This window comes from Branchiostoma belcheri, unplaced genomic scaffold (assembly GCF_001625305.1).
Source record: "Branchiostoma belcheri isolate BF01 breed outbred unplaced genomic scaffold, Haploidv18h27 scaffold42, whole genome shotgun sequence".
NCBI lineage: Eukaryota > Metazoa > Chordata > Leptocardii > Amphioxiformes > Branchiostomatidae > Branchiostoma > Branchiostoma belcheri.
This window is the reverse complement of record NW_017804043.1, coordinates 1,684,766-1,697,248: the sequence shown is the minus strand read 5'-3', so window position 1 is coordinate 1,697,248 and position 12,483 is coordinate 1,684,766. Positions and strand designations below refer to the sequence as shown.

The 12,483-nt window shown below is 41.6% G+C and overlaps 1 protein-coding gene and 1 long non-coding RNA gene across 2 annotated transcripts in view; both read right to left on the bottom strand.

Annotated features, from left to right (window-relative positions):
• Positions 1-1,596: 1,596 nt before the first annotated feature.
• LOC109478044 lies at positions 1,597-10,462 on the bottom strand. The gene is made up of 3 exons (XR_002140703.1): positions 10,434-10,462; positions 9,394-9,396; positions 1,597-2,042 (listed from the first exon to the last, which is right to left on the bottom strand). It is a non-coding gene; the product is annotated as an uncharacterized LOC109478044 (long non-coding RNA).
• Positions 10,463-12,163: 1,701 nt separating this feature from the next.
• LOC109478000 (putative ferric-chelate reductase 1) overlaps positions 12,164-12,483 on the bottom strand; it is a 30,770-nt gene continuing 30,450 nt past the window's right edge. The window contains exon 8 of the mRNA XM_019779452.1: positions 12,164-12,324. Coding sequence (XP_019635011.1) covers positions 12,164-12,324 — 161 coding nt within the window. The remainder of the gene's footprint in view (positions 12,325-12,483) is intronic.

The following is a 12,483-nucleotide window of genomic DNA, read 5'->3' as shown; positions in this document are numbered from 1 at the left end:
CCGTTGAGAGAACAGTTCGCCGCCCCACACTGTTCTCTCAACGGCCAAACTCCCTTGACATGCTTATCTCTCTATTTTGGCCGATTTCTACTCTTTCCAGCCGCCTCCTGAAGCCTGGTAGAGGCTAGCGGCGTGGCGCGAATTGTTCGTCCACATAAAAAAATGACAGGCATGAATGTTATGGACGGTGGTTTCGGTAGACTCAAGGACAGAGAAAACCACAGGTTGTCATAGGATTATCAGTTATGTTGAACAGGAGTGGCAGCTGACAGATTTTATACATTCTTGTCGCAACAACGAGCGTCTTTTTTCAATGGGAATTTCATAGCCTTGCATTATGGAAAAATCATTGTCTGAAAAAAGAGAGGCAGAAAGAATACCGAATAAAACAGGAAAGACTCTTAATTTCAAATTACTTACCACATTGTTACCATTGTTGTGAAATGAGTGTAGCACTTAGTCATACATACTGACCTAAAATGAACTCTCTGGACCTTGTTGTGTTTTGTAGAAGTCACATTAGGTCATTGAAGTCACTTTATAAAAGTATACACTTTTCTTATTATCCTTATCAAACCTTCCACGTCTGTAAGACAAATACATATAGTAGACTTCATGGCAAATGAGACTAATTATTAAAAGAAAGCGAGAGAGCAGAGAGAGAGAGGGAGAGAGAGAGGGAGAGAGAGAGGGGGGAGGGATATCACAAGACACGGATATTGTTAATTTCCAAGCAGATCCTACTATGGCAAAAAGACAGTATCCATTGACCAGATTAGCTTCCGAAAGGTGCTAACTAATACTAGTAGATAATGTCTTGCCACCGTAGGATCTGCTTGGAGACTATAAAGGTATAACAGAAATTCTCGTCGCATAACCAGATGGAACTCACATAATCATGATCGTATTTGTTGCTATTGTCCACTCCCCGGAAGTCTCTATCTAAATTAAGCCATACCGGAGTAATACTATCATTTACACGTACATGAACATAGTCACGATGCGTAGCAGGAATGTGGATTACGAGGAAGTGTAAATTCGCAAATATTCGGTCATCGAGCGTCGTGGCCTTGTACAGAATGGTACGAGATAGTCTGAATAATCGTCATCAAAATTCCTCCAAGTTTCCTCATTCCTTCTTAGCTTTGTTTTGACTTTCCTCATATGACCGGACGGTCAGGTGAAGTCATGTGAAGAAGGAGGAACTCGATAGAAAGAGATTTTGATCAGAGTCCCGTCGTTTTTATAGCTACAATGTTATAACACATCTGGCACTACAGACATTCTGCACGAAATCCGCTCTTTAATTCTCACGAAGTATGGTTAAGGCTCCATTTCTACACGCTTTAACTTGCTTCAAATATATATATATATTACTTTAGGCTACCTTTCCCCCTTCTTCCCTCAATTAAATAGCCATTTCATACAAACATTTTTGTTTGAATATATATCTAAGGCCAGTGATGCATTTCGCCAAAAACTCAGTTACTCAAGGATGTATTGTATGTCAAATTGTATTATCCTTTATCGCACTGTAAACTTTGGGCGTCAATTTTACAGTTTACCTGTAGTTTATGTATGTGGAGCTTATCAAAGTTCACGGAGGTCATCACCTTGTTCGTGACCGATAAACTTAAAGTTTATTTTGCTGCGGGTTCGGCTGACTGAGTGTGTGTTCCGGGATTTAGACCTCATGTCTTGAGTGCTGACAAGGATTCATAAGTGGTCCTGTATCTTTCGGAAGCTCTCTTTCCGTTCCCTGTTACAATCACTGAAGTCTGTGGACACTGGTGATCACTTAAAGTGCCTGCAAGAATAACCAGTGACAGACTCGTGTCCTGCGTTTCGTCTCTCGCGACTTGTGTCCCTCGTGTGTTTGTTTCCTTCTCTCTCCTTTTGCGACTGTTTTGACACCGCTCAAGGAAGCCCAGACCGCCAAGTCGATGACTTCTTCCTTCCCGCGTTTCCTCCGCCCCGCCACCCTTGTACACATCGGTTTCCGCGAGAACATATCGACTTCAAGACGCGATGCCAAGTACGTGCTTCAAGTACGGCAAACATGAAAGAAGAAAACAAAAACAGTGACGTTATGTACTTGGAAGAGCGGAAGACTTGCATCCTGGGGAAGCCGGTTTGGTAGTGTACAAATAATCTTTTCATCCGATCTTTAATTTCGTTGTTATATGTTTTATCGGTAACTACAGTTCATTTGATCTTTTTGATACTACAAGATAGTATGTAATTTGGTCTATTATAAAGTGATCCACCAACCAACCAACCAACCAACCAACCAACCAACCAACCAACCAACCAACCAACCAACCAACCAACCAACCAACCAACCAACCAACCAATATGGTTTTAGACAACTATCTTTCATTATGTACATTTAGTCATTTCATACTCTGTTTCAGTGCTCTTTTAGGTTTGTAATTTACAATTAGCCTCCTGGCATGAATTTTCAATAAACCTCTCTTTTAAAAACCAAAGAACCAAATTACCCTACAAACATACTACTTTGTTGAAGAAGTACCAGTACTCCCCTTTGCAATAGACTCAAAGCATTTGCCCGAGAGTTAGCACTAAGACTTGCATTAGTGTGGAAAGTACGTGCTAAGCAGCGTGACCTTATCCTTCAACGCCAAGCGACTTAGAGTTGACCTTGACTGTGACGTCTTTAAGTGGTTAAATGACGTCTTTCCTCGCCAGAGTAAGACGGTACGTGAAGGGTGACCATGGGTGGTAGCAAAACACGGTGTTTTCTCCCACCAGGGTGGCACTGAGCCAAACCTAGGTTTTCACTACGACTGTTTTGAGTTGAGGGGATTACGCTATCTCCTAGGTTTCCCCCAAACTGGGTACCAGAGAAGGTATTGATAAGATACTTCACACGCTACATGAGGGAGTGGCGTGAGTTGTTGTGAAGCTGTTAGCCTATCTCGCAGACTTCTTGGAGGCGGGCTAAGGTTCTCTAATGCGGCAGGTGTTATGCCATAGTTACGTAGTCTCCACCAGACAATCGGCCTAAAAATATAGCTGGCCAGGTGACCGGCCATAGAGGCTCCAGTTTGTATGTGCAGTCTATGAATGAAATAGTTTGGTGAAAGCTGTTCTTCAGAGCTGCACATACATCTTTAACTTAAGGACATACATCGATATATACTAAAAGCCAAGGTATATCAAAAACGTCTATGTATATGAAATACAGGGGAAGGGTTAGAAGTAACAAGTCGTTCGGTGTAAGGTAGCCAGCTGCCGCCGCGCCGCGTGCCTGTGAAGCTGGCGTGTTACGTCGAAGGCCTGGCGGTTATACCGGCTAAAAAGATACAGATACAGGAATAAATATGTGAGGGGGGGGGGGCTCATCTATCTCAGCAAAATTTGGCAACGTTTCTCAAAAATGTACAAATTGTGTTTTGACTACCATCAGCTGCGGTTGTCTAGCATGTGTGTGGAAGTGTACGTGTGTTCCCGTCAACACCTGCCAACGCCCTGGCTTTTTTCAACGCCTTAATTTTTTCGGCGGCGCCTCTTTTTGTCTTCAAGAGGCTTTAAGGCTTCTAATTTGTACCACGCGACCCGGAACTTAACCCTAAAGCTTCGCGGAATGTTGCGGACATACCGAGTAAACCAACCAAGTCTTTCATTCAGCCGACGTTTCGGTGACCGTATGTCACCTTCCTCAGGGCAATTCTGACTGGTTCACATTGCACAACAAAGGTGTCGCTGCTATAGATGTATCCCCAAACGTACAATATTTATCGGAATTAGGATTGCATCTATAGCGGGCTTATAGATTGGGAATGCATCTATAGCAGCGACACCTGTGCTGCAGTGCAATGTGAACCAGTCAGAATTGCCCTGAGGAAGGTGACAGACGGTCACCAAAACGTCAGCTGAATAAAAGACATGGTTGTGTGAAAAAGGTCTCTTTAATCGGTGTCTTACCAACCTGATGAAACTATTCGTACCGGCCGGGCACGGTGAACTTTTTGGTGCCGCCCGATCAGACTACGCACTACGCAGCGTTCAAGAGCATTCCGCCAGGCACATGGGGTTATTTAAGGTCATTCCTGTTTTTGGAAGCGATCCCTGAAGACCTCAGGGAGGGGTAGTTTAAGAGGAAACGGAAAAAATAAATAAAAATAGTACATGCACTGATGGATCATGACTGTACGTTGTACATTTTTTTCTGCGAAGTACGTGATATTTCCAGATGTATGCTTTCATCAAGCTGATATCATTTCAAAGAAATTATTTCAAACATGTTACATGTTTAGTTGCCACAATTTTCCCCATTATTTAACCACTTAAAAGATTATCGAACAAAGACTATATTGAAGTTTCTACTAAGATCAGAAAATCCACTCATTATATAGAACATGGGACTATTCATTATCCACAGAAGAAATCAAACTTTATAATGAATAGAAAACGTAACGTTAGTAGTAGAAGTAGTATAAGTTGATCACACAGTAGTTGTATGTTCTCTCAAGTTGCTTTACTTTACTTTCTTTGACACTGTAGAGGCTATTATACTTCGGCCATCATTTTCCAAGTAAAGTTTCATTCTGCATTCCTCATTCTACAACCTTAGTAACAGGAAAGCAGATTTGTTCGTGGAACCTAACCTTAATTCCTAACATCTTCCGGTAAGATTTCGAATGTGTTGACGAACACGCGACTAACGTTACAGCTGGATAGAACGTGTTGCCGAAAACGGGGCTAGTGTTACATCTAGTTACTTAGAAATACAGGCGATAGTCTGCTAAGCTTGTAACATAACGCACAGTGCCATGTGATCACGATGGTCAAAAAGGCCATCAAAAATCCTCACTTGGAAATCATTAATATTAATGAGAAATCGGTGTCAATCAGTCATTTCACTATTGGCAACAATAGCTGATTGGTTCACGCTTTAGCGGGCGGGGCCTTGGCATGTTTTGGTGACACTTCGAGTCGCTGTTTTTTTCCCGCGATCTTGTCCTTTCATATGCGCGCCTTTCCCCGCCCCTATTGTTCTTTAATTCACACAATTAACAATGCCCCAACACTCATTCAAGCCATGTTTAATTTCCTTATGCCACCAACAATAATTCGCAACTGTGCTACAATTTGTCTTATTTCGTCATTCAACACACTAAAAAAATTCCACAGATATTATTAAAAGTTCCCCGGGTCTAATCGGCCTTGATCGCGCTATTGCATACTTCAGACGGCACGGAACGCGCCGGCATCGGCTGCATGACAGAACATCTAGAATATGTCTAAAAAATTCCAGACTCGAGTGATTATTCAAGAACATCTACCAAAAACACAAAAACACACTACATACGATTCAGATACATTCTTATACATGTATTCTTGTTGTACCTGTTACTAAACGAGGTTTACGGCGCGGAAACAGCACAGAAGCCATGATAGTTTGGCCGGCGTGCCGAGTACTTCGTCTAATACGGGGAATGCATCGTAACGTTCTGAAGTCAAATCATAGACCGTACTAAAAACATAATCGTACTAAGAAGATTTTAGAAATAGTAGAAGTATAATAGTAAATCTTTGTAGAAGAAAGTCGGCTGAAGCCAGAGTTTTTTCACAACATATCTGGATTAGACCGGTTCCCTCCTTTTTCCTTTGTTTACAAACCGACGCCATTTGTGTCACAGTTTATAAACCTACAGCCCCTTTTTTTTTAATTCGTGCTAAGGAGGTTATCCACCTACCTGCATTTCAAATCCCAAATAACACATTCAAGGCAATGTTCAGCGTTCTATCTCTAGCAACCATTTTTGTTGATCACTGTCGATGCTATGTTTCAGCATGGAGGTAGAAAAAAAACCTCCATGGTTTCAGTTACTCGCGCGTGCCGACACAAAGCTTTTGTGATTTTTGTCAAAATTATTTCTTCAAACCATGGAGCTTCAGGTTCCAACCGACGACTTCGACACGGTTGCACGACGGAACGGATGGGGATAGTTTTAGATTTACCATATGATGTCGCCCAAATAAGCCAAGAAGCTTAAAAAAACATACGGTGGGGAAGTAAATTTTATTCTCGTTCGCTACCGCGACGTAGTTTTGACTTCTCTTTTTCACGGTACAATGATTGGCGTCCACTTGGGGGAATATGAACTTTCCCTGATAAATACGATATATACGACTGGAAAAATTCCTTGAACTGTCAAAGAAAATCTTCTCAAAGGGACAGTATCGCGGTTGATTTGCATCGAGCCAACGCACTGTTGTCTTTAAAACTCGCGCCCGGGAGGAGAACAATAGGGCCACGCTGGTCGAAATTTCCATTTCACTGGCCTTCCCGGGAGGAAGGTGAGAACGAACCACTCTGATCTCCACCGACGTCCTCATTATAACTCTAAAACAAACCCTCTGTTCCACGTGAATTTTGAACTAAAACGCAGAAAATGTATTTTGAGCAATATCTCCCGATCCTATCGGTAGAATTCTATAAAAAATACACCAATCGAAAAAGTAAACATCTGGCCGCCATCTTGAAAAAAATGACGTAATTCTCTTGCGCCGTTATGGAATTATGGGAGAAAACATACTAGAAAATCGACAAAATAAGTTAAAAACTCACAGACAACAAAAATTCTACAAGAGAAATGGAATTTAAAGGTCCTAAAGTTTACAGTATGGATAAAACATATGTTTGATGCGTAAATTAGCGAAATGTAGCGGTAGGTTAAAGTTCAATGACCCAAAATGACCTCACGTACGCACGTACAGTCGGCGGGAAATTTGAATTGCATTCTACGTTGTCATTTCTTATTTTAAACATATTTCGGGAGCGAACTAATTTTTTTTGTGTGTGCGTGATTCTTTTTCTAACTTCATAATCGCATCGTGCGTTATATTGGGCGAAAGTTGTGTTGTTTATCTGAACACTGCCGCTGCTCACAGCGCACCGGGTTGTGGGCGGGGCCTATTTGCTTAGCAACGAGGATTTTAACATAGCAACGGGACCACCGTGTGATATCACCAGTATGATCGCAAGTAATCATTGACCAATTTATCCGTCAACTCTACCGGTAACAACGGATAAAGGATTTTTTTCTTAAGTAAAGGTCAGCTTAAACATGTTATAACTTGTTAACAGATAAGTACTCTCTTTCCGCCCGAGTATTTGTACCTCCATACCACTGTGACCACAAACACGCGGATGTCCCGGGCGCGCATTTTGCGGTAGCCGCGTTGTCATAGCGGAGACTTTATCAAATATTGGCGGCACATTGTTGGCGTTCTTCCCGTCCAATTAAAGGGGCGAGGTTCGTGTTAGCAGATTCATGCAGGATTTCCACTTAGCACGTACGCACGGGAGCAGGGTGCCCCAGGAATGTGGATGCGTGACTGTGTTGTCGAAATCATAACTTTGTGGTATCGAGTATGTGTCACCAAGTACAGTAGGGGCATCATCATTAGATATAGATAGCTTTAAACAATGAGTTAGATGTTCAAGGGTTAGGTGTAACAAGTCTTTCGGTGTATAATGTAGCCAGGTGCCGCCGCCGCGCCGCGTGCTTGCGAAGCCCGAAGGGTGGTTGTACCGGCTATACAGATGCAGATGTGCGCACGAAAGAATAACCGCCGAAAAATAAAGGGTGACAATGACAGCTGTGAACATGTTGTATTATGTTCGATAAAAGTCGTAACGATATCTTAGTTTTAGATCATGACTACGCAAATTATCGGATGGGAGAAGTGTGCCCCAGGAATGTGGATGCGTGACTGTGTTTTCTAAATCACCAATTTATGGACTCAAGTATATGGGCATGCATAGCAACTCATACATACAATGCAAAAATAAGTAAACACATAAAAGACTGTTTTGTTATTAGAAATTGCCGAATCTGATAATTAGCCCTACTTTAATTGTATACAGTATTATCTCTAGATGTTTAGTGATTAGGATGTTAAATTCCCTTTTCTGTTTGTACTTTGTTCAGTAGTCCTTGCCATACGTTGTACTTCTATGAAAGAATGACCGACGAGCAATGAAGGGTGACCATTTCAGCTGTGAACATGTGCGAAATTTGTACCATACTTCGGTAAAAGTCGAGCGAATATATGTTGGTTTTAGATCATAACTATGCAATTTACTATCGTGAGGACCGTTTTTTAAACTTCGGCAGCTGTCGTGAGGTCGTCGCTTTGCGTTCGGCAAAACTCGTCAGTTTTCGTCACTCTTCGACACCCCATAACACTGGAAATCCATGAACTATCAACAACTATATTCCTATTTGTTTCAATACATTGACGAAGATTTGTACTCTGATTTGCTCAGTTTTCAGTAGATCTTCTTACCTCTAATGGTTAATACAAAGCTTGTCCTATTCTTGGAAGCCCTCCTGAACATACCATTGATAGTTATCTGTTCATAATCTGTCATCGGAGAGCAGTAATTCTCAAATCGTGTCCCCAGGTTCGGAAGGAAGCAGATTTCTGTCGTCCGGATCGTCCTGAACTAAAGCCGGGGACGTCCGCAGGAAGATACCGAACCTGGCCGCAAATCTTCCCGCTTACTGCTAAGGCCACACCGTCTTAAATCTATGGATGACATCCGCGCGCGCATTGATTTTCGCCTGTTCTCAACACGTCCACCGAGGGGATCTGGCCTGGCGCTAGGCCTGGGTAGTCCATGGTTGTTAGCGACAATACGGCGGAGCCTGTGGTAACTCTGGAGGATCGCACCCAGGCTACCGAAGCTCCACGACTCAAGAACTCGTACATACATGTACGTACCGATTCATAAATCCCGAAAAATCCAACATGTGCCGGCTTGTCGTATACGCCGCTAAGTACTGCTGCAAATTCACAATACATGTACCAGCTTTGTATTCCTGTGGGTTATTTTTATAGTAGCATTTTAATTGTCTGGTCGGAATTTTTTTTTATTTTCCCGCGCGCACTAATTTGGGGGTCTTCAGAGGATGTCATCCATAACATTAAGACGGTGTGGCCTAACCTAGGAAGCCGTGTTGATGCCGTAAGCAGGTTTATTTGTACTCGGGGAGTCCCCGAACCACAGGTATGGAGAGGTTCGGTCACGAGGTTAACACGCTGGGTGTGGGGTGGGCTCTCACATGACATGTGTAGCCTCTACTACCAGGCTTCATCCTTGGGTGGTAGGTTATGTGTAGCCTCTACCAGGCTTCAGGCGGCGGCTGGAAAGAGTAGAAATTGGCCAAATAGAGAAATAACATGCCAGGGGAGTTGGTCCGCTAGAGAGTATAGTTTTCGGCATGTTTAACATATAATCTCTCTATTTGGCCAATCCCTCCTCTTTCCAGCCGCCTCACGAAGCCTGGTAGAGGCTACACATGACCTACCATCCAAGGATGTTACGTGAAGTTAAACTACAGCCCCCCCCCCCACCCTCTCATAATTTCAGTGTTGGCCTGTAAAGTTTATACTTCATTCATATGTTGTCTACCAACACAACTGTACGTCAATTCATATGTTTTATTGTCTAGTTTCTATGAGAGAATCATATAGTGGGACAGAATAGATTGCATTCTGTGCTTGATATTTTGGCGGTATACTAGAACACAGTGTGGAACTTGACACTTTTCACACACAACCCGGTTTTCCTTTAGATACAATCTTCATGTTTCTTTCGACAGTTCCAGGTTGCAAGCAGCAAGGGTTTGGTGATGTGTACATCCTCAAAGCTCGCAAGTCTACCGCCCTCTAGCGGGTAGTTACTGAAGCGCAGGAGTATGAGTCGAGGCTAATAAATAACGCAAGGGATTACAAAATAAATAAAAATGAACAACATTTTTATGAAAAGACAGTTTTTAGATTAAATTTTGGGATCCGAAAAGAAAGTAATTTTGAGTGGGTCCATGCACCTTCATTCTGTGTTATGTTGCTCAGCTTTTTACATTGTCATTGTTTTTATATTACGTTATCTAAATTTGTGGGTGTTTTTTTTAAGAAATGTGACTCTTCGAATACCACCTAAACGTGTGTACAGGTGAGATTTCTGGAATGTTTCGTTAAATAAATTGACCGTAATTTTTTTTGGTGATTGAGTAAAGTCATAATACTGTAATCGGGTTTTGGGTCAAGGGTCAAGGCCCCGGATGTTCCACTTCGAGTGAGCGAGTTGTGACAACTCCAGAGTACAAGCCAGCTTTAGCTTAGCTTAGTCAGGGCCCAAGTTCGGAGAATTAGTTGTGTACAAGACCGTGCTAAGAATGGGGATTCTGCTAGAAGCAAACGGTAAGTGCATTTACCTTGTTAAAATATAGTATGAAGTCTTCGTATCTTTGTTTACATTATGGGCATGAATACGACTAAAGAAATCTTAAATCCACTATGTAATTGATTGAAGAGGTTCATCAGTCACGTAAGATTAGCAGTTAGTAGAAATTCATCAATCAGTGACCGTTTTGAAAGGTAGAAACACGTACCTCCAAATTTTCGATGTCCACTGTTCATCTTGTTCACGGAGTGACCTAGTCTCGCGAGAACACGAGACTGGGTCGAGACTTGTGCAGATCTTCTGATTGAGAAATATTCTACTAAATGCACTTGACGGATGAATCTCTTCAACAATATTCAATTGTTTTTTCTACCAATGTCGATAGGTCCAAAGAAAATGTCACACGTACGTAAGCTACAAAGTGCTTTTATTCAATTGCTTTTCTTCATCTTTATAAATATTGTTCCAACAATGTTAATAATTCAGATATTTGAAGGCCAACATTTGGCTGCGTATATCTTCGTTCAATTGGATAAAATATCGTATTTGACATTAATTGTTACTTAACCAAATTAACACTACACAAATTACCGGTATTGTGTAGTATGTACAACATTGTTACCATTCAAAAACATGTATGATTTAATTACGCTTAGTGATCAACGACGTCTACAGTATTACCCATTCTAGCGTACAGTCACTAATCTCCAAGCAGATCCCTCTCGGTGGCAAAAAGAGTGTATCAAATTGGCCAGGCAGTATCCATTAGCCAGAGAAAGTCCGCGGCCACCAACGGTGGGGGTCAGGACAAAAAAAACGGCAATATATAAGAATGTAACGATCATTCCCCCACAACCTCTGCTTGGAGTGTACGAGTAACAGTCACCACACATACAAAAATGCTATTATTCATTTCAGTGTAATTTTATAAGGCTTAGGCACTGGGAAAACCAGCTACAAATATGAATAACAATAACAATTCACATGATCATACATAGATGTACCGCTTATAAAGAAATGTCTTTATATTTATATTGCTAGTTAGCTGACTGTTCAGCTGCTTATGCTCTTGGTCCAGATATTGGTCCATTTCGTTTTCTTCTCATCAAAATCATACATTTTGAGTTATGACGTCATTACATTGCTCACGTTTTTTTTCTATCAAGATTTAACACATGTCGAAATGTAGTTTTCACACAAAGATGACAAATAATCTTTCATTATCTTTTAAGTAACATTATAATCAACATATGATTTTCCTCAACGTTGAAAAATGCTGGGAATGACTTACGTAGTAGTTGCCTGTGTACCATAATTATAGTGTTATGTCACATTGATTTTACTGTGTTTTTACCTTCTAGAAAAAAACACTCCGGATCCCTTGATATATAAGTGGTCCTTGTCTCACAAAATCAGTGCAAAACTGTCCCTAAAACTGCTTCTATTGTATCCAGAACCGTGCCTACCTATTCCTTATAATGCCTACATGGATTAGAGTTAGGATATGGCACTGTTCGAGATAGTCTCCGCGTATCCAAGAACGTAGAGGCACGGTTCTGGATACGCGTTGACTATCCAGAACCATTCCTGACTCATGGTTCTGGATAAAGCATGGTTCTGGATAAAGCATGGTTCTGGATAAAGCATGGTTCGGGAAAAATCAAGGTTCTGGATAAAGCACGGTTCTGGATAAAGCATGGTTCTGGATAAAGCATGGTTCTGGATAAAGCATGGTTCTGGATAAAGCATGGTTCTGGATAAAACATGGTTCTGGATAAATCATGGTTCTGGATAAAGCATGGTTCCGGATAAAGCATGATTTTGGATAAAGCATGGTTCCGGATAAAGCATGGTTCTGGATAAAGCATGCTTCTGGATATAGCATGGTTCTGGATAAACCATGGTTCTGGATACCACAGCTTCAGCTGCTTTGTGAAATCAGTGTTTTAGAAACTGGCAGAGAAGAATCGTTGAACATAGCAGTAGTATGTTGGCGGTGGTTGGGTTGGAAGAGTCCCGCTGGTCGTCTACTTTGGATGTGATGATCACTTTTCTGTAGGAGGTCGGTGGCGATTCGAGCGTATGTCTCATGATATTACCTGAAAAAGAAGTGAATACTTAGCACACAATAGGGACCAAGGTATCCTAAAGTCCATCATTCTATCCCACTCTCTTGTCTATCTCTAAGTTATCCTCTAGAGGCTTTTAAAACTTCAATTGTTTTGTGGTGACCTTTATGGAATTTTAGTAGGTTACAA